The 21,843-nt window shown below is 29.2% G+C and overlaps 2 protein-coding genes and 1 long non-coding RNA gene across 6 annotated transcripts; 2 read left to right on the top strand and 1 right to left on the bottom strand.

Moving 5' to 3' along the window:
- Positions 1-1,136: 1,136 nt before the first annotated feature.
- Positions 1,137-6,996, bottom strand: LOC149884216 (uncharacterized). Its single transcript, XR_016455346.1, has 3 exons — positions 6,674-6,996; positions 1,685-1,765; positions 1,137-1,339 (listed from the first exon to the last, which is right to left on the bottom strand). It is a non-coding gene; the product is annotated as an uncharacterized LOC149884216 (long non-coding RNA).
- LOC145186203 (carbonic anhydrase 13-like) lies at positions 6,781-15,191 on the top strand. 4 transcript variants are annotated; one of them, XM_090096974.1, is made up of 4 exons: positions 6,860-8,187; positions 8,438-9,690; positions 11,486-11,623; positions 14,077-15,191. In XM_090096974.1, the coding sequence occupies exons 3-4, from the start codon at positions 11,582-11,584 to the stop codon at positions 15,052-15,054; spliced, it is 1,020 nt and encodes a 339-aa protein (XP_089953100.1). In that variant the 5' UTR covers positions 6,860-8,187; positions 8,438-9,690; positions 11,486-11,581; the 3' UTR covers positions 15,055-15,191. The 4 variants fall into 4 exon arrangements, with proteins under 4 accessions (XP_089953102.1, XP_089953100.1, XP_089953101.1 ...); XM_090096975.1 differs by lacking the exon at positions 8,438-9,690 and having other exon boundaries at positions 6,868-6,915; XM_090096976.1 differs by lacking the exons at positions 8,438-9,690; positions 11,486-11,623 and having other exon boundaries at positions 6,781-6,915.
- A 3,195-nt stretch (positions 15,192-18,386) lies between these two features.
- On the top strand, positions 18,387-19,543 carry LOC149884215 (uncharacterized). The gene has a single exon (XM_090098269.1). It carries the CDS (start codon positions 18,875-18,877, stop codon positions 19,394-19,396), a length of 522 nt encoding a protein of 173 aa, XP_089954395.1. The 5' UTR covers positions 18,387-18,874; the 3' UTR covers positions 19,397-19,543.
- Positions 19,544-21,843: the final 2,300 nt, after the last annotated feature.

Here is a 21,843-nt window from a genome sequence, read left to right as displayed (position 1 = left end):
AAAAATGTTGAATATGCGTATTAAATAAAGCAAAAAAAAAAAAAATGTTCTAAAAACATCTTTTAAAGAAGTTATCAAAATAATTTGATTTTAAAAAATTTTCTCTCTAAACAAAAAATTTAATATCTAATTATGTACTGTTAAAGATCGCATAAGTTCTTAACGTTTTAGAAGACTTCTCGGTTGATACAAATCTCCTTTTTGGTTTTTCACCTAGACTTAAAAGCTAAAATCACCCTCTCCTACTGTTAAAAAATCACTTTTGTTTTGTTGGTCAACTGCATCATAAACTACCTGATTTAATCTGCAGCTAGCGCGGTGAACATAGATAGGATTTGGTGAATATTCTTTATCTCATGACTTAAGCAACATCGAATCCCGCATTGTTAACATTATTTAAGACTGTAGTCGTCACACATTCAGCAGATCAATTTTCTGATTGAATAAGTTAACTGGAGGAAGAGAAAATGAAAAAAAAGAAGTAAATGGAATTTTTGTTTCTTTTGCATTTGTTTAATATTTTTAAAAAATATATTTTAAAACTTTTGGCATCCTAATGTAGAGAATTTTCTGTTTTAAAGGTTTAAAATTTAACTTTGGAATTCAAATTCTCGAAAGTAAAATTAAATTTTACTAAACTAAATAATTTTGTAAAAAATTTTATGACGATCAAGATTTTCTTTGGGAAAAAAGTTTATGACGATCATGATTCTCTTTGGGAAAAAAGTTTATGACGATCATGATTCTCTTTGGGAAAAAAGTTTTGGGTGAAAAATCGAGGGTATGTTTATCAGGGGAACAGTAAACATGCAAATTCCCTTCACTTTAACACTAATAAATAATAAAAGCGTAAATAAGATGGCTTTTGTTATCTAAAAATGTTGCGGACCTGCTTCTAACCATGAAACAACTCAAATTCAGTTAAATTTTTTATATCTAATTTCTAATGAGATAAGTTTTCATTTTATTTTTAAATAATTTAGCTCAATGTCTCAACTAATTTTTATTAAAATTTAACTCGTTTACTTTTCGCCCAATTACAAGAGGAAAATAAACAACATTTTTTCTTCATTAAAATCAATTTTTAAAAAAATTCTCAAAATAATTTTTTTCAACTTTTATATATTTTGTAGTGTAAAAAATTCTCTACGATTGCTACTTTTGGATCCTTGACTATCAATTATACCAGCTCCAAATGTCACTCTTTATTGGTTTGCCAGGAAAGACAAAGGATTGCAGGATGAAAAAGTTAGGTGCAGGCAATTGTTATGGAGGCAACCTACTTCCAATTTCTTGGAAGGACCAGGAGGACAGTGATCTTGCTGTTATAACTCTAATGCTAAAGTTGAAAATCCATTTTATAATGTTGACATTTTTTATACTTTACATTTTTTTCAGGGTTATAGAAAATATAATTCCTCATAAAATCTTTCCGTAAAACAATAGATATTAATAAAACTCTTGATGAAGATCTAAATAACAAACTTATCTGTGATTAAAGGTACTATTAAAGGAATCTTAAATCACATACGAGATTTTTTATCTTTATTTCAATTAGCCGAAGAACTTCTTTGCAACAAGGTTAAAAAAAATTCAAATTCTGCTTATCTTTAAAAAGATTTTTTGAGACGAAAAATGCAGTTCACTGAGCATCTGATTAAAATTTACTCTTTCTTTTACGTACCTCCACCTGCTTTTTTCATTAGTAAAATAATAAAGCTCAGCTCCTTCACAAGCTTCCTCCTTCTTCTTTATTCAGGAACATCTAGATAGATTCAAAACTGTTATAAAAAAGTGGCTTAAACCCGTAGGACCAAACCTATAATCAGATAGCACTGACAGAAGTTCTCTCTTTGTTTGATTAAAATAACAAAAAAAAAAAATATGTAAAATTAGCGTTTTCAAAATTTATTTGATAATCATGAGCTGGATGTTGTCATTTATATTAATTATATCATACAGTTTGCTAGATCAAATTTTCATAACTCTGTTTTATCTTTTCAAAAAAGTCAATACTCTAATAATTGTTATGGTATTCAGTTTAGAAAACTTGTTTTTACGTCCATTCACTGTGTTAATTCTCAACCACCTTACTCTAAATTTGTTAGTTAAAATCATCTCGTAACAGCTCTCAACATATTAAATACACAGCCAGTAGAGCAGTGTGTCAAGTTTCAGTCACAAATTTGACACACTGCTCTGCTGGTTGTTTATGAAACGGAAATTTTGCAAATTAAAAACTCGATTGTCCATCACTATTCAAGAACAATCGAATATATTTTTTGCACGCATCAACGAAGTAAAAAAAAAAAAAAAACCCTTAATGGTTGGTAGTCTGAATGCCTGAAAATTATCGATGGTTCTTCGTTACCTCTTCATTGACTCATTTACAGTGATTTAATGGCACTAGAGTTCAAAGTGATTTAATGACACTAGAGTTCAAAGTGATTTAATGGCACTAGAGTTCACTTTGACTGAAGTAATGAACACTCGTTTCCGGGAATTACTTTGCACGTTTCCCAACGATATTGCTGATCTAAGCTCAAACAAGCAATATCAAAGGCATGTGCATTGCAAATGCACAATAACTCCTAAGTTATTGTGCATTTGCAATGCTTATAACCATACAGCAGGTTTCTTTGATGCAAGTTTATCAATTACAACGGTATATCAACTTAAGAGCTCTCTGCTCTGAAAAAAATTTAACTTTGAAGGAGAATCACACATTATAAGTGCAAATGTCAAAGACATTATGTCTAGCATCTTCTTTGAAAGTATTCACCTTGCAATTATAGTTCTTAAGTTTAATGCTTCTCAATTTTTTGTATTTATTATATGGGAAAATGGAAGAAATTTTTAAACATCATCTTTAAGTTTACTTCGTTCAAACATATAACATACTCAACCGAAAATATATATATGTATATATATATATATATATATATATATATATATATATATATATATATATATATATATATATATATATATATATATATATATATGCAATTATGAGATAAATTGTTTAGAATATTTATTAAGTAATATACAAGATTGAAAAGAAAAACCATTAGTATGTATCATTAATTCATATATATTTCGATTTAGGCGTTATTATTATTGTTTGTGTATAACTTAATATTTTTTATTGAAAATTTTAGAGCACTCACTCTCTCTTCCCGCGCTACTCAAAAGCAAAAAATGTAAAAATTTTGGGAAGAAATTCAAAACTTCAAGAAAATCATACTTCAACAACTTGTGTAAACTTTCCTTAGATCACTGCGATTGTAGGCTGTTAGGAAAATTGTTTGTTTCTTTTAATATTTTACAGCCAAATAATATTTTATATCATTTTTATATGTTGGTAAAATGACTTGAGAAATCTCTTCAGACATATCAAACACCAGGCAAGCCGTCATGGTTTTTGTTCTCACTAACATTGTAGCTATTTTGATGCTTTTCTACAATAAACAAACTTAAATTATGTCTATTCATAATACTATGGTTGCTTTGTTAATGGAACAATTATTATAAAAATAATTGTTCCATTAACAAAGCAACCATAGTATCCATCAATTCAAAATGAATATTAACGGTAATCCGTAAATTACGTGTCTTTTGTTGTGTATTATATTCGACATCTGTCCACGGTCATCTGTCCATGGTGAGCTTAAGTGTTTATCCGGAATATGAGCTGGCATTGAAAGGTTGTCTTTAAAATCTTCGTTAAAAATGAATTAAACATGAAAAAAATCTAGTTCATCTTCCTCAACTCAACAAATGCTCTTCCCAATTTCCTCAATGAAACTGATTTCTATAAGCTCAGACTGACAACGTGCTGTTAAACGAACTGGTAATTGCGAGAGAGGGAGAGGTAGTGGTAGAAAATGATTATGTGTAACAGTGACGCAAAATCCTCTCAGTCGTTTACAACACTTCAGACCCTGTTATTCCATTACATGCAAACAGGTCTTTTCTCTGTTTGAAGAAAAGACCTGTTTGCATGTAATCATGCTAATCTGTTTGCTTATTTAAAAAATTAGAAACGTTTTTATGTGATTTTGAAAATTATTTAAAATGGCTGCAGCAAGAGACCATCAAGAAAGGAGGTATATATAGATTTCAATTCAATGCACATCTAAATTCATTTCAGATATTTATTATAAATGGGATTGATCATTATGGAATTTTTTTATAAACTTTGTTATTTTGTGTTATTTTGTGTTATTTTGTGTTATTTGTTACAAATTAAGAGTTTTGAATGCTGTAAAAGTGTAAATTTCAATTATCATTTGTGGTTCTTTTGAGTCAATTAAAGTAATGTTTTTAAAATTGATTTCATGCTTCTTCTGAGAGATTAGATTTCAGTGAACACATACTATTGTTCCATTTGATCTACTTTATCGACTCACTAAAGGGTTTTCTCGGATCAGCCAGTTTTGCAAGAATTTACAATTTTGCAGGAGTGAAACAGCTTATGACTTTTCGACTAATAAAGGGCAATATCATAAATAGCTTTCTGTAAGTCAAGTTAAACCTGATGAAATCGTGAACAATATTTGCATTTTCCTTTTCGAATGATATTTTTCTTAAGACCTTTATCTAGTATATCTCCTCTTTTCCCTAGATTTGACTCGTTCTCTTTGCAGTAAGAGATCATACATGTTTTTGAAGTTGAAGACAAGTAGTTAAATAAATCGCCTTTGATTTTATTGTTTCGGAAAGTTATTTAACAGCTCTTTGACTTTTAAAGGACTTTGACGTTCTTTTTGCCTTTTGTCATTTTTTATTTCATTCCATATAGAACTTATCTCTTGTTAACATCTGCGCTTCGACTTTACATGACCATAAGCTTTTAACGTATCCGTCAAAAAAACTCGACTTTACATGACCATAAGCTTTTAACGTATCCGTCAAAAAAACTCGACTTTACATGACTATAAGCTTCGACGTATCCGTCAAAAAAAAAACTGGCTTTTATCAGTTTTATATAAATTTACTGATTTAAAAAAGTTTGTAAATGAAGGAAAACATAGAACTTAGTTTTAGAGACCATATAGGTAGCTATATATATAAAACATCAAACACCAACGAGCCAAAAGTTTTAAATAATTTAAGTTTTTACGATAATGGCTGAATCAAAAAATTTTTTTTGTCATAGTTTTGTGCAATAACTGGTAAATCTAAAAATTGGTACGTCACAAATTTTAAAACCCCTTCCCTTCTCCCCGTAACAAATCACAAAAACACAACCCTCCTCCCTCTAAAGCGCGTGACCTAATGTATGGACGACTCCTTATTGCAAATATTAAAAAGAAAGTCATTAAGACAAATTTACATCACATCTTTGTTTTTATTCTGAGCATAAATTTTTTACAATAATTGTCAATAATTTATATATATGTCAATAATTCATATATATGTCAATAATTCATATATATATGTCAATAATTTATATATATATGCTTATAATTAATATATGCATATGTCAATAGTTCATATATATATATCAATAATTTATATATATATATATATATATATATATATATATATATATATATATATATATATATATATATATATATATATATATATATATATATATATATATATATATATATATATATATATATATATATATATATATATATATATATTCAAAGAAGAATTTTTTTAATCTCAAGCCCAATTTTTACAGTAACAGCGAATTTTTTTAATACGTCATATCTCTCGGAAGAATTAGGATACATTTTAAAAGACTTTTTGTTTTTCCTTTATAATGAAGATTGCAGCTTGATCTTGGTTTTTCAAAAATATTATCCAAATATTATTATTGAAAAAAAAAAAATATTTTGATAAACTTTGATTTATGGGTAGCGGCAGCATGATATTATCTTTTTTGTTTTTGCTATCACACCTCGCAGTTGTTAAATAGTAGTTAGCACAACTCGATCGCAGGTCTCCAGATTGATTGATATCCGTAAATTATTATTCTTGTTTGATTAATGCGTCATGTGCAACTAAAAATATTGTCCCTCCTATCTCAATTCATCGAATTTCAAAGTTGCCGAGATTGAAAATCGTACTTTCAAAAACACCAACTTTCATGCAAAATTAAATATAACATTTTGATATAAAGTCCCACGTATTTTTAAAAAGTAAAAACCTTCTGAAATTTTTTTTTTTTTTAAAAAAAAAAAATAGATCACTTTCGGCTTGTTTTTCTTTTTTTTTTTATAACAAAAATTTTCTATAATAATAAATTGGAGGGAACATTAACATTCTGAACCTTGGGCCGAAGTTGGTCATCATAAATATTGGTTTTTATGGTACTTCTGAAACATAAGCTGTTTGTTGTAGCTATCAATTACTTTTAAAATTTATGAGAATTAACAGAAAATTGGTCCATGGTACAAACTTTAACCTTGCATTTAAACCTGCATTGAGTTAAACATAAAAATCAAATACTAATTTGAACTTACGCGATGGAAAGCTTAAACTGTTGAACAATAATTAACCATCTGTTAACGAATATTACAAAAAAGATTTAAAAATCATACGTTTATAATTCTTTCCTAATCGAAATAAGATTTAAAATATCAAATAGGGTTGCCATTAATATCACAATTGGATATTTGTATCAATGTATAAAAAAATAATTTATCAACATAACCTTTTAAAATTTTCTTTTATTCTCCGGGAACAGGAACTATTTAAACTTATTTCGTCGAACGCAAAAGACAGGTTTTTACGTTTTTAAAATCAAATCTTTTGATCTCTTATCGACGTTTCATACAAATGCAGCATGCAGAATAACGAATTCCTTTAGGTTGTAATTTTCAGCATAATAAAATTGAGCCTATTTATTCAAAGATGATTCTTAAACATAGACCAGTTTACAAATTTTATAAAATGGTAAGGTTCTCTTATTTGTACATTTTATTAATTTATTTTCCGAATACATTTATTGCTATCGAAAAGTTCATTTACAACTTTTACGCGTTAAATACAAAAATACTACCTGTAAATAAATTAAAACTATAGTAGCAAACAATCATAAAAATAAAAATACACTTTTCATTCCTCATTTCTTACAAAGTCAAAAAATTAATTGCTGCACAAATCGTTACTGAACCCAGTACTAAAGTTTTGTGCGTTTCTTTCCTTGACCAGGACTGTATGGAATTACATTCGTTGAATTTAGAAGAACTTGCATTTCAATTTTCGTATCGAAGTATACAAATTTTATTTTCTTTTTATTAAGCGAATACAAGCTGTATTTTTAAATGTTGCTTCAATTAAAAAATATTGTTTGATAAGTTTAACCTTTAATAGCTTTTTCTTTAACGTTTCCTGATTTAAAGCGAAATTTAAATTAGAGTTAATATAAAATCTAAACCGTCTGGTTGTAAATAAATTAACATATTTTCAAGTAATGAGCAAAGTAGAGAGAAGGCTAAATAGCTAATTTTTAAACGCTCCTTTTAAACCATAAATTCATACTTTAGAGATACGTTTGCTTTTCTTAAACCTTTAAAGATGCGTTTTGCAATTAAAAAAAAGACACGATCCCTTATGAAAAATTAAAAAAAAACAACACGAAAAACGAATAATTTCTATTTACTTTGAAAAAAATTTAACGTAATGAACAAGGAGAAACTATCAAACTATTATTAGGCATAGACGAAAAAAGAAACCACAACAGCGTCGTTTAAAATCTTTAAAAGAGATTATTTGTTCTCCGGGCGCTGTTAAAACCAAATACAGCAAACTTGTACGTCACTAGTCTTTAAAGAGCGTAAATTAATTTACTTAAAACAGTAATTCTAAATCTGAAAAACAAAATTTTAAAAAACAAGTCAAAACAAGCTTTTACACGGAATGCAACGGCATTTTTTATTTTGATGCTTTATAACACGAAAGTTCAAAAATCTAATATAAATTAGTAAAACGCATTTTTTGACAAGTCGTCCTGAAAACGAAAATGTGCTGTAATCAGCTTTTTCTAAAAACATGCTGAGAATAAATAAGCACGTTTTTATCATTTGTATGATTATTATCTCAAAAATGTAAATTTTAAAAGTGTAGATTTCGGCAAGCTTCAAACAGACGCACTCCTTGTTTCTATTTGGGTTCCGGTTAAACAAAATAATAATGCTTTTACTTTACTAAGTAATTCGGCTAGAGGTCACAATCACTGATCTCTATAATAACTGGATAGCGCAACTCCGAGCAAAACTTCTTATTTTTTGACGCCAAAATCGCCATATTGGAAAGCCCCAAAAATTTTAATCCCGTAAGCTTTAAGTTCTGTTTTTCGGCTTATCGCTTTATCGCTTTATCGCACATATCAGATTTCATTGTTCTGGGGCTTTCCAATATGGCGATTTTGGCGTGAATTTTGATATTAGAGATGCGCTATCCAGTTATTATAGAGATCAGTGGTCACAATTGATTGCGTTTTTTTGCACACGATAAACTTTTTTAAAAGTTCTGTAAATAAGTTTTGTAGTAAAAAGTCAACTAATGCATTAGGCAATCTTTATTTAGGTTCAAGCCAATCAGACTAATCTGAATTGGTTTAAGTTTTATGACATCGTACCAATCTCAAAAGCGTTCGTTTAATAAGAACCAAAAAATTTATACAACGTGAGCTTGCGTTGATCATGAGATATGATCTTGTGATTTTCATGCGATTTGAACGCTATAATTCGAACACCATTAGAACTTATGATTTTCATGATTTATGCATGTGCAGATCTAGAAATTTTTTCACCTAATTTCGAGAGATGCATAATGGCTGTCGGAGAGATCGTGGAATCTCGCTTTCTCTCATAAAACGTTACTAACTGTAAAATAAAAAAATTAAATCATGCGTTCGAGTAGTTTTTTGATAAAATTGTGATATTAAGAGTATTAATGGAGATGAATACTGATGAAAGATATATACGTTAGTTTTCGTTTACAGTATATATTTTTCTTGTGTAGTTATACCATATTTGGATCTCTCATCTCTCCCATTTTTATTTAGCGCGTTTGCAATGTCTGTATTTCCTACGAAATTCTTCGTATGATCTACAAGATAAAGATCTAAAAAAATCGTATTACATATACGATTCTATATACCGCTGGATGTTGAATTGATTTTTTTTTTTTTTATTTTTGTAAGGAAAAAGGAAAACTATGTCAATTTATTGACAAGCCGACCATATTGAAAAATAATAATAAACTAAACAGTCCACCCTTATTTGAAATAACTTAGTTGAATGTTAAAATATAATTGTCTTCCAAACATTCGATAAACATTGCGCACGATGCTTTCAAGTAGCAGCTGCTGAATATCTGGTTGACTCGTATTACGTCGCCTTTTTTCGTTCGTTGATTAAAGAATAGCAATAAATGCAACGTCTTTAAAGCAGTTTGCACTAAAATCAAAGATGAGATCAAAAATCTCCTTTGAACAAAAAAACATTTAAATTGTTTGCTTTACGTCAATTTTTACAGAGCAATAATTCTTTGGATGATTGGCTTAAAAATAAATTAACTAGATTACGAAAATATTGATTTAAGAAATTTAAGTATGACACGTGAGCGTGAAAAGATTTAAATACGATGTTTTGCGTGTTTTTTTGAGTTGCTCTGTTAGACTCTGGTTGACAGCTTTTAGTTGCGTTGGTAAAGCTATCTTTTGTAAGTATTTAAGCCATTCTTGTATAGCTATATAGATGTTCTTTTAAAAGAAAATGGCGGCGAAAGTTTTCTCCACGGAGAAGATTTAGAAGCACATTTTGCAAGAATCTAATTCAGAAATGAGTTTTCAATTGCAATCTAAAGGGAATCCTTTAGTGAGGAAGTTTTAGTGATTGAATATCGAATTTGCAGGAATCTCAACGATATTGGTCAAGTTTTTTTTTTGTAGAAAATATCAAACAGGCTTTTGCAATCATTTGCAAATTATAAAGAAGCTACTTATATTTAAATCTGCATTTATTTCTGCAATTTGTGTGAAATTTCTCTTTTAAAGATGTCGAGAATCAAAAATGTGGTGATTTAGATTTCGTAAATGACGTGGTTTGATTACGTATTTTACGACATTTAATTGATTACGTAAAGCTTATTGAAGTAGAGGATTTTTATAAACGACTTCCTTACATACTTTCGCACATCATAACAGTTTATAATTTTTTATCTTTTTTATGCTTTAAACTTTTAATGAAGTTTTATCAAAAAATCGTAAAAACTCGATAAGCATGTTATTTTTAACTTAGTAGTTAAGTCTGAAAAATGTTTTACCATTCTCTATATTCATTGGATAGAAATATTTTATTTTATGACCTAAAAATGAGCTGTTAACCAAGATAAGGGTAAATTTGTGCGTAAAACTATCAAAACATATCCTTCAAGTGTAACCAAATATTATTGGCAATTTGTTTGATAGCAGATTTAACATTTTGAAGAATTTATCTTCTTAAGAAAGTTGGTCTGAAAATTGTCTTAATAACGAGTTGACCTCTATTTCTCCTTGGAGTAGCCTTAAAAAGTTGAAACATGGCATATAAAAATACGGCATACAACTATTTATCAATCGTCAACGATACTTGCAAGTCGTATAGTTTAATTTGTTTAAAATCTGCCTAAGCAAGCTTCGTTTCTGAACGATTAAAAAACAAATGGAAAAAGATGTTAAGTTTAATATTCGATATTATACGCATAAAAAAGGTTCTAAAATGTTTTTTTTGTTTCCTCGCATTATATTCGAAAACTTGTAGACTAACGCTAATTTCTCCACCATCATATTACAATACTCAGATCTACAATAATTCAAAGAATACTTTGTCATTTTATATAGATAGCTAGCTATAAAATTAACATCTACAAACTAAAAACTGAAACACCTGTTAAAGAAAAAAAATGAAAATAAAACAATTATAAAAACTATTAAAGATAAAAACAGCTTCTCACGAAGAACTAGCTAACCGAAAATTACAAAACATAACAAAGCCTAATTATGGTAAAATTATTTTTTCAGGGAAGTATTAAGTTGTTACGAAATTCCTTGGGGACGGAAGAATGCCAGACTTTCATATTAGTACATTTTTAACTGCAGCAAGTATTTGCAGTTAACATTTTCATGACTTCCTTGTTCGCAAAAGAGTTTCGCATTTCCTGTCTTTACAATTAATATTGACTATAAGCATACTCCACCAAATTAAGTCTACTAATTGTCCATCGCTTAGCAAATTATTTTTAATGTTAATGATGAAGCATGCAAAATTTTGTCACATTTCATAATTTGCAGTTATAAGTAAGCCCCCCGGTCCATTATTTTTTTAACCCGAACTGGTTTGGCAGGAAAAACTTTCATCGATAATAGAAAAAATTATGCGCAAATGATCAGCGATGATAATTATTTTATTGTAAAACAGGTTAATATAAGTAACAGGAATGGTATTAAAACCGGTTATTGGCGTTATCAAATAAATAGTTTTAGATTCACTAAAGCAAGTACATTCTGGCTGCATTCATCTTAAGTTGTGCCCTTCGCAATTTACAGAGAACGTTTTCCTCAACGATTACAAAAATGGACAACATGTGTCATGAGGTGCTCATGTTAGAAGCAAAGGTATTTTTAAGTAAAAGATATTTTAATTTTGTACAAACTAGTTGAATGCTTTTTTTAAGACTTTTTAAAATGTATTGATAATCTAACGACTCCCTGGATCCCGGATGCCAATCTGTTTCACACTGCTTTTGTACCATTGATTTAAAAAAAGATTTCGAAAAAGAAAAATAATAAGTTCAAAATATTTTATTGAATATATTCTAAATCGTTTTAATCATATATTCCTCAAGAAAACTATGGAGTATCAAACCCTTCTTTCTTTGAATGTTTTCATATGACACCGATTATTTTTTTAAAAACTAATTGATAAATAAAAAAAACATTGCAGCACTGTTCTGGTATAAACTCATTTTTTTTAATGTTTCATAATGAAACTCGATAACACCAGTAGAAAGTAATGCTCATTGTGAAGAAAAAAGATCTTCATCTAATTTCATCCATTTGTACTGTTCCAATAATGCCAGTAGTTTTAATTGTATAAGGCAATTTTTTTCTCTCAAGGAGAAAAAAATTGCTAAAAAAAACATCTCTACGATTTTTATCTATTTTTTAATATTTATCTTTTTTCTTAAAAATTTATACCTCCGATTTTTAACATTTAAATCAAAAGTATATCTTATTAAAATACACACAGATATATATATATATATATGTAAATTAAATACATTTCTGAAAACGTTGAAATGGTTAAGTTGACAAATGGAATTTTTTGCGAGACGCTCAATCTTCAAATGTTGAATAGCAGACGAAAAAAAACTGAATTCTCTTAATTCTATTTTAACATTCTATTTTACTCGTCAATTATAGGATTACTAAACCAAGTTGAGAATATGAGTGGAACGTTATTCATATCTAAACGGTTTTATATCCTAAGATTAAATAATAACGGAGACAGTGCAATGTTACGATTATCGATCAGGGTGTCGGACTTCCTACTGCTAAAATGGCTCATTGAACTCCCTATATTGTAAAATAGGGTCTTTTGCATTACGGAGCATTCTGGCTTAAACTGGCTAACAATCAAATAATTGGGTATCGAAAATAGTTTGTTTCAAAATTAAAAACTTTTGTTCATAGTAACTGCAAATTTTGAAAAGGTTTTTATTTTGAGTAATCATAGTTTCATTAGGCAATCGATTTGCGTCAATACCTTTAAGCTGCATCTTTTTCCAGAAGTAATCTGCTCAGTCGCACTAGATCTTTTGAAATAGGCGTTTTCTTCAAAAAATAATAATAGGCTAAACTCGTTTTTAATCTCACTGCTTAAACTTTAAACAAGTTTAACACTAAGTTATTTAGTCAAATATATGAGAGTATTAACTGCACAATACCTTTACTTTGACAACATAACTCCAGTTGACGATAGGGCGCTATATATATCGGTTATGTAACAGTTCATCCGTATAAAAAGCAATGTTAACAAATAAGACGAACGGTCGTTGAAAGGAATTTATCAGCAAGGAAAGGTTTGTTTAAACTATTTTTTGCACTGTCACATTTTGCATGAACAGTTTGCAAAGTGACGGGTGTTTGAGGGAGCAAATGATTTTAAACGGGATTTTTTCTTTAGTTTTTTTTTTTAACGCAATTGAGATGGTTTTATAAAATCTAGACTCTTTAAGTAGACGCCCATACTTATTTTTAGCTTGCTTAAGTTAGTTTTTGTCACGAAACCGGATAAAACTAGAAAATTTAAATTAAAAAATTTTTTTGGGTGGTATTTATCTTATTTGTTGTAAAAAAAAAGCTTAAATATTCTGAGGTAACTTTTGATAACGGTAATAGTGAAACATGGAAATCATTTCTTCACAACCATGATATAATAAAGAATTCTATTTTGAGTTATGAATAGATCATTACTAATTGGATCGTTCATTTTATTATAGTAATTAATAATCATCATTTTTTATTTTTCAGCATTAGTGCTGTTTTTTTAGATTTTTGTTTATATTTTCAGCTCATTAATTCCAAACCTATTTTGTGATATTGTTAATTAGAATGAGTTAGAATGATTACAAGGATGTTAAAGATTACGGTGATGCTAAAACTTTAATCATCATCAGAGAATTTATAACGACTGTATAACCATTTTATAATAACTATATAACCAGTTTATAATGACTATATAACCTTGGCTCCTCATAATTACTCATTAAAACCTTGAGTAGAATTATACCGGTTATATTACAGCATTTCTCCTAAAAAATATCTATTTAGATAAGTTCTTGCCACAACTTGTTTAACCGAAACTTTTCTTTAGTTTTTATCATCGAACTACTAAAAATATCTTGTCATCTTTGCAATTGTTTTACAATCTCTTCAACGCGCACTTTTCAACGTGCAAATCTCTTTAAAGCGCATTTCAACCAATTGGTATAAAATCATTTTAGGAATCAAAAAAAAAAAAAAGAATTTTCATCTATATCTTAAAGAGGCCTTTATTTTGTTTATAGGGTATTCACAGCGATATATTTCAGCCAACGTTGCAGCTTTTAAAGAACAATTTAACAGCCAGTTTAATTAACGAACTTAGTTTCGAAAGAAAAATGTCAAAGGAAGTTGGCACACAAAGTAGCAATCAAACTCAACTTTCATATTATCCTAACGGTGTTTATTGGGATTTTTCAAATGAACATGGTCCTGAGCATTGGCAAAAAAGCTGGAATTTTACAAAAAGGCAATCTCCAATTGATATTGTTACACAAAATGTTCAATATGATCAAAACCTGAAAGCTTTAAATTTGGAGCGAAAAAGTACTCTTATTCATGCAAAGAACATCGGGTGGAATGTTTCATTTCAATCTGATAATAACAAAGCAATTCCATTTCGTGGAGGGGCATTGGTTCACAATTATGCTTTCAGAGAAATGCATTTTCATTGGGGAGAGGTTTATGACAACAAATGTGAACTTGGTTGTGAACATACTATTGATGGTAAGAGATACGCTGCAGAAATGCACGTAGTTCATTGGAATACAGATTTATACCAGACCGAAGCCGAGGCTATTTCAAGCCCTGATGGTTTAGCGGTCCTAGGTGTGCTTATTGATGCGGATGAATCCTATGAAGAAAATAAAGACTTTGAGTTGATTCTTGAGATGTTTAGCAAGGTTCCATATATGAACAATTGTGCTTCGTTCAACGTGTCACCATATTTTTTATTTCCAAGTAACACTGAGCAATATTTCACCTACCCTGGATCATTAACAATGCCTCCACTTACTGAAAATGTCACCTGGACTCTTCTTTCGCAACCTATACGTATTTCCAGTAACCAATTAAAAAGGATGAGTGAAAATAATGCCAGAGAAGAAAACAAAACAGAATGTGCGTTCAAGTTTAAACGTCAATCTGACTCTACAACTATCACTAATAATTATCGGTTACCACAACCCATCAACAATCGGGTGGTGAGATCTTCTTTTACCTGATAAGCGATAACTTGACATGTAATGTCTTTATGCTATATCTTTAATGTATTATTTTAAAATAGTATAGTTTGCACAAGTCGTTTGTAACAAGATATCTTTTATAAATACACCTTCTAACAATATTTGTAATAAATAAACAGGATCTTGTAATTCTTGTACTATGAATAGCGTTTAAGAAAGGATATTTTCAAGCACCTATGGTCAATGCTTGAAAATTTGACTTTTTAAAACGCGTTTCATCTCTTCATTCCCAAACACTTTCCAAAAGGTTAGCTATTAATTGCAACCCATATTAGGATCAGTTTTCACTCATCCGTTTAACTACGGGATGGGGAAGTTAATCACGTGAGCATGCGCAGCTTGTAATTTAATTTTGAAAATTAATTACTGCGCATGCTCACATGATTAATTTTCCCATCCCCTTTCCCGTAGCTAAATGGATGAGTGGGAACTGACCCATAGGGTGTAAATGCGAGTTAGGATGAAGCAAAACGATCACTTGGGGCACAGGTAATTAAAGTATTTCAACAAAACTGTGTGAATTGTCTTTTTTTAATGCACTGTAGAAATGGTTTTTTTTATAATTATTTCAAGAAAACAGAAAGAGGTGGGGTTGACGGCTCCGATTAAGATCTTTGGTACCAAAATCGGGTTTTGTACTTTGGTATCGGCTCCACTTTTGGATATTAATAGATTTAATTTTAGGCAATTTTTTTTTTATTTAATGCAAAATTCTTTGTACCATCATCATACAAGCTAATTCTTTGTAATACCATGTAGCGGTAAGCTAAAAAACTATATATTACATAATAAATAACACTTTCATTTCATTAGACTAGCTGCAAGACCTGGGAGCTTTTTAGATTTTGTTGTTTGGTTTGGTCGGTTTTATCTAAAAAGTTCCGGTATTTGGTTCGATTTTGTCGGCCATTTAGTAGTTCAATTTTATTCAGTTAACTTTTCAGATTGTAACCCACCCAACATAAGACATCTTTAAGACGTCTTTAACTTATCTTTTACTCGTCTAGACGTCTGCAACTAGTTAAAGACGTGTTTAAGACGGCTTTTGCACACATCTTTTAGACGTCTTTCGACAACCAGTTTAAGACGTCCTTAAGGCATCTTCACAATAGGTCTTTCGGAATAACCAGTTTAAGATGCCTTTTTTCACGGACATATAAGAGATGGACGTGCAATGTTCTTGTTTTGTTTTTTTTTTGCAAACCATGCTTGTTGCGAATGTTTAAAAATATATTGTATTAAACAATAGAAATTTATTTCTCTTAACCCTTTAGCGCCCGTGTAGCAGATCTGCTACATAACTTCAGAAACCTTTTAATGCCATCCTGTCAACACAGTGATCTCAAAAACACCTTTTGTAGCATATTTACAACATATTTTTGTTGATCTGATTTAGCTAGGTTAATATAATTAGATAATCAAGACTTAAAAACACATCAAAATTGTCTTTTTAAAAATCGGATGATTGCTGTCAGACAAGGTATTTTCAAAGAGAGTTTTTTCCTGTTTTTTTACGAATATTAAAGCTTATTTGTTTATTTTATTTTAAATTAATAACACATGTAAGTTTTAGAAGTATTTAAGAGAGTTTCCTCTTTTTGAAACTATCACAAAATGCTATCTGAATTTATATGTATCACATATGCTACAATGACAAAATTGGGTTTGCTAGTGAAATTTTAAAATTTTATTTTTTAATTCATAATCTAGGCCCTAAAACAATTGCTTTTTGAAGTTTTTGGAGTTTTTTGAAAATTTTAAGCCCTGGTGGGCGCTAAAGGGTTAAAGACTGTCGGATTCGTTGAAAATTTTTGGACTCGCCTAACCAGTCAAATCAACTTCCTTTTACTTATTAAAGATAATAGCAATAGAACCAAGTTTTAAGCTTAATTTTATATTGATAGACATTTTTAATATTTTAAGAAATAAAGCGGATAATGAAAAGAAATTGAGATCATCTACTACATTGCTGCAGTCTTCCAGTTTATGAATATTATAGAATTTTCAATTTAGGCTTATATATATTTTCAATTTAGGCTATATATATATATATATATATATATATATATATATATATATATATATATATATATATATATATATATATATATATATATATATAATTGAATAACTTTTTAAAAGGTTTTGCATTATCAAATGAATTATTAAAAAAACCATTAGAGAAACTTTAAAGAAACCCACCTTTATAAAAGTGTAATTAGTAAATGTCTTCTAAAGTTGGTTTCTAAAAAAAATTAATTTCTTGACCTATTATTGTTTTATTAATTTTCTTTTTTTAGCGGCTATCCGAGAGACATATCCAAAAAAGCCTGAATAAATTTATGGACTGTCTTCGGAGAAGACAGTCCATAAGTTTATTCAGGTTGTGTTAAAAAAAGTACCAGCATCACGAAAATCATGTTAAAAATATAACCATGTACTCTTTTTTGTGGATGCTGCGAAATTTATTTTTATAGTAAATCATGTCTCATTTTTTCAGTTATTGCATTTGGATAGTTCATATTTTCACATCTTATCACTACCAACTATATCACTACCGTGGATCCCAATATTATCACCAAAATTTCGAAATATCTTTAGGAAAGCAGGTTACAAGGCAGTCTTTAAATCTAGTGCAAACTTCACGCAACAAAACAAAACTACCATCAAATAGCCATCCCGGAGTATACCTAATAGAATGCGAGTGTAAACAAAAATACATCGGCGAAACAAAAATGAAAATAGCAACAAGAACAAAACAACACCAAAAAAATGTTTTTGAAGAAAAATTAGAACAATCTGCAATTGCGCATCATAAAATTAAATGTTCATGTAGTATAAAATGGGATCAAGAAAAGACGTTAAAAGTAGAACCCAAAAAATTCGAAAGAAAAGTTCGAGAGGCAATCGAAATTCAGTTTAACAAATGCGGACCTAAAAATGGAGGTATGAATTTAGATGACGGTCAATATGTAAAAACGCAATTCTGGACGCCATATTTTTTATAGCTACGTAATATTAAAGAAGTCCAATTAAAGCGAACTCTAAAGAAGCCATTAAAAAGTGACGCTACCGTTTATTTGTAATTTAATTAATAATTTGTAATTAAAGCTGAAGATGCAAGTATCAATAATCTAGCAAAAATTTCTTAGATAAAATTTAAAAAATTAGTATTGAGAGAATTCGTATTTATTGATGTTCATATATTAATTTATTCAACTCTCATACAAGATGTCGTCATTTAATATATATATATATATATATATATATATATATATATATATATATATATATATATATATATAGGGTAAAGGAAGGTATGTTCGTGATATATGTAATTTCGTGATATTTCGCTCGGCATTTGTAGCGAACATACCTATTAGTCAAAAACATCGAAATTGCGTCAAATGGTACCCCGGGGTACTACTGTCGATTCACAAATAGTCGTTGGGTGCGTGTGATACGTCAATTGTTTACTATCAGTTTGTACATTCTTTAGCATTATTTAACGTGCGTTCAGCACATTTGTTTGGAGTACTTGTCCAACATTTTTATTTCCAGACTTGTGTTTTAAGGTAAGTAAATTATTTTTATTAAATATTAAACTAGAAAAGATGCTTGATTTAATGGTAAAACTTTTGTTTTTTTATTAACTTCCTATAACTTATGATTCCTTATCGCAGTTACACATTTTCTTAACGTTTTCACCTCAAATGAATTTACATTTTTAATCATGTTTCTTTTATTAAATATAATGACATTAAAAATTGTTTTAAGCACGATATAACTATATAGTTAAATGATAATAATATCTTTCTCTATACGAATCTGCAAATATTTTTGCAGTAAAGCCTATCCAAATCGGACAACTTTTCATACAATATTGAATCCAGCATTTATTAAAAGCTTTTCTAAAAAAAATATAGAAAATGCATTTAAAAAAAGTGGCATTTGCCCTTTAAATAAAAATGCCATTCCTCCAGAAGCAATAGCTCCATCTCAATTGACAAACAGAGAGATTCAAAGTACAGAAATTCAACCACACAGTAATACTGCTATACAAACATTGTTAACTATTCCATCTGTAGAGCCAACCACACCTAACCCTAATAGGCCAAAAAGGGATTCAAGTGCAAAGTGTCTGACTCCTCCTGATCAACCTATTCCATTAACTTCAAAGGATTCTATTCCTGTATGTTCTAAAAAAAGTAAAAAAAATAAAAATGCTTCAAAAGATGATGATTGGGAGTGCGGTGTTTGTAAAAAAAGTTACAACAGTGATGTAAAAAAAAATAAGCCTGACTATATTTATATTTTATGAACTTAAAGTCTGATTGAATAGTTATGAATTCAAAACAAGTGTTGATATTTTTTGTTATATTATACCAGATGTTATACTTAATTAATAAAGAAAAATTTAAATATTATTGTGTATTCACGAAATTACCTAACCACTATCACGAAATTAAATATCATATCACAAAATTGCCTAACCTTTCTCAATGACTTTTGAGCTTTTATAAAAACTTATCAAAGGACTTAAAATCCCAAAACTGCATAGATTCTAGTAACTTTACTCTATGTACATCAAACAATTAAAGTAATTAAGTAAAATTACTGAAATTGACTTTGTAATTACACATCTAGTTAATTTATCACGAACATACCTTCCTTTACCCTATATATATATATATATATATGTATAACCTAAAGAATTCGTTTGGTAATAACCTTCACGAATTACCAAACGAATTTTTTTTTGTAAAATCATTAGCTAAAAGGGAAACTATGCTACACTTGGAATTTTCTATAACAAGATTACAGCATCATAGTGAGTTAAAGCAGATTTTAAGCTTACATAATGCCATTGCTAATCCATCAAATTTCTTTGAAGATATATTCAAATTCCATAACTCCTCCAAAGATGAGTATAGTCATCCGAAGAGAATCTTGGCAGAACAAGTTCTTCATAGAAGATAAAAATTTTCAATAAAATGACCAAAACAACAAAAAACAAGCAAAAAGAGCAATAAAAAAAGCAGTTTAAAAAAATGCTCGAATAAGTTGTAAACAATACTTAGTTTTGTCTAACATGTAATGAGGAAGGGTGGTTTGTCTAACATGTAATGAGGAAGGGTGGTTTGCCTAACATGTAATGAGGAAGGGTGGTTTGTCTAACATGTAATGAGGAAGGATGGTTTGTCTAACATGTGTAATGAGGAAGGGTGGTTTTGTCTAACTTGTAATGAGGAGGTACGGTTTTGTCTAATATGTGAAGAAAAACGGTGCAATACTCAAGTTGACTGGATAACTTATTTTGTTTGTATTGCATGGGTACATGAAGAATGCACTCTTTATGATTCTTGTTTTTTTTGTGAATAGATTTTTTTTAAATTTGTTTAAAATTTTGGAGTAGCAAGATAGGTAAAACTTTATGTTTGATGCTATATATTTGTTTTTTAGTATTTCCAGAACTTTTAAAAATCAAGTTTTCAAAATGTATTAGCTTTAGTAAAAAATAACGACTAAAAAAATTTGTTTTCCTTCCAACTAAGTCTGTCTTACTTTGCCCTAGAGAAAGTGAGACAGGCCAGTAGTTTTTCTTTTGAAAATTTCCACAATAATTTAAAAACCAAAGGTAAAACTGAGTATAAGTTACATAATGGGTTAGAGTCTAGCAAAATGTTTCATGTAGTGCATAGCATTTTTTTCAAGCCATGAGTATTTTCCTAAAAAGTGTCTAACTTTGCCTTAACTTACCCTAATGAGGATTGAAATTATTAGTTACTATTAGAAAACTTACCATAACATAGCATATAACATGATAGCAACCGGTTTCTCGTCAACCGGTTTCAACGTCAACTCCTTTTCACTATTTCAAGCTTAAAAATTCAGACCCAGTACTTTAATGATGAGTGTGCAGAAGTATTTTTAACATTTAAGTAAGATATTCAAAAAGTTTAACTTTTTATAGCTAATGACTTTACAAAAAAAATTCTGGTTTCCGGAGTCACAAATCTGGATATCATATTAAAAACCCTTGTAGAAATTTTTCTCCTGCTAGATGATTATCTTTGTTAAAATAGTTTTTTTCAAACCATAAAATGGCACTGGCATTCTTGCTCTAGTTTACTAGAAATCATGTTTCGAATTAAGTTGTAAAAACATGTGAGGAGGGCAGACGAAAGAAATTGGAAACGAAAACTTTAATTTTTACTCGACTCAGAAATTTTACTTATTCGCATGATGAAAAGTGCAAGAAAAGTGCAAAACACTAGGAGGTGACACGTACAGTTGCATGAATAAAAAGCAGACCACAATTAAAGTTTAAAACTGTTTAAAAGTTTAACTGTGGTTACAAACAATATCGTCTAGAAACTCAATTGTAACTTCATTGATAAAATGATAATAGGTCCATTTAAAAGCTTCGAGACGGTTCTGTAACTATTTTATGATTTTACTGACCAGTCGAGACTAGAGACAAAGATTAATCAAAAGATAAATAGCAAAAACTGTTTCAGAGAATTATGGCTTAAAGGTCGAAAAAAAAAAATACTAAAGGAACTTAAAGATAAGCACTACTCTTGGTTTAAGAAACATCTGCGGGGCGCAAAAGAAAAGAAAGGTTGAAAAAATCTAGCAGATTTTAAAAGATTTTTTAAAAGGGAGGTTTTGAGAAAAAGAGAAAAGAGATTTTTAAAGAGAGATTTTTAGAAAGAAGAGGTAAAGAAAAAAGGTAAAAGTTTTTTTTAAAGAGAAATTTGATTT

The sequence above is a fragment of the Hydra viridissima genome, unplaced genomic scaffold (genome assembly GCF_058129835.1).
Source record: "Hydra viridissima isolate aposymbiotic clone 2 unplaced genomic scaffold, HvirCarnegie_v1 scaffold_9, whole genome shotgun sequence".
NCBI classification, from domain to species: domain Eukaryota; kingdom Metazoa; phylum Cnidaria; class Hydrozoa; order Anthoathecata; family Hydridae; genus Hydra; species Hydra viridissima.
This window is presented reverse-complemented; position numbering and strand designations above follow the sequence as displayed.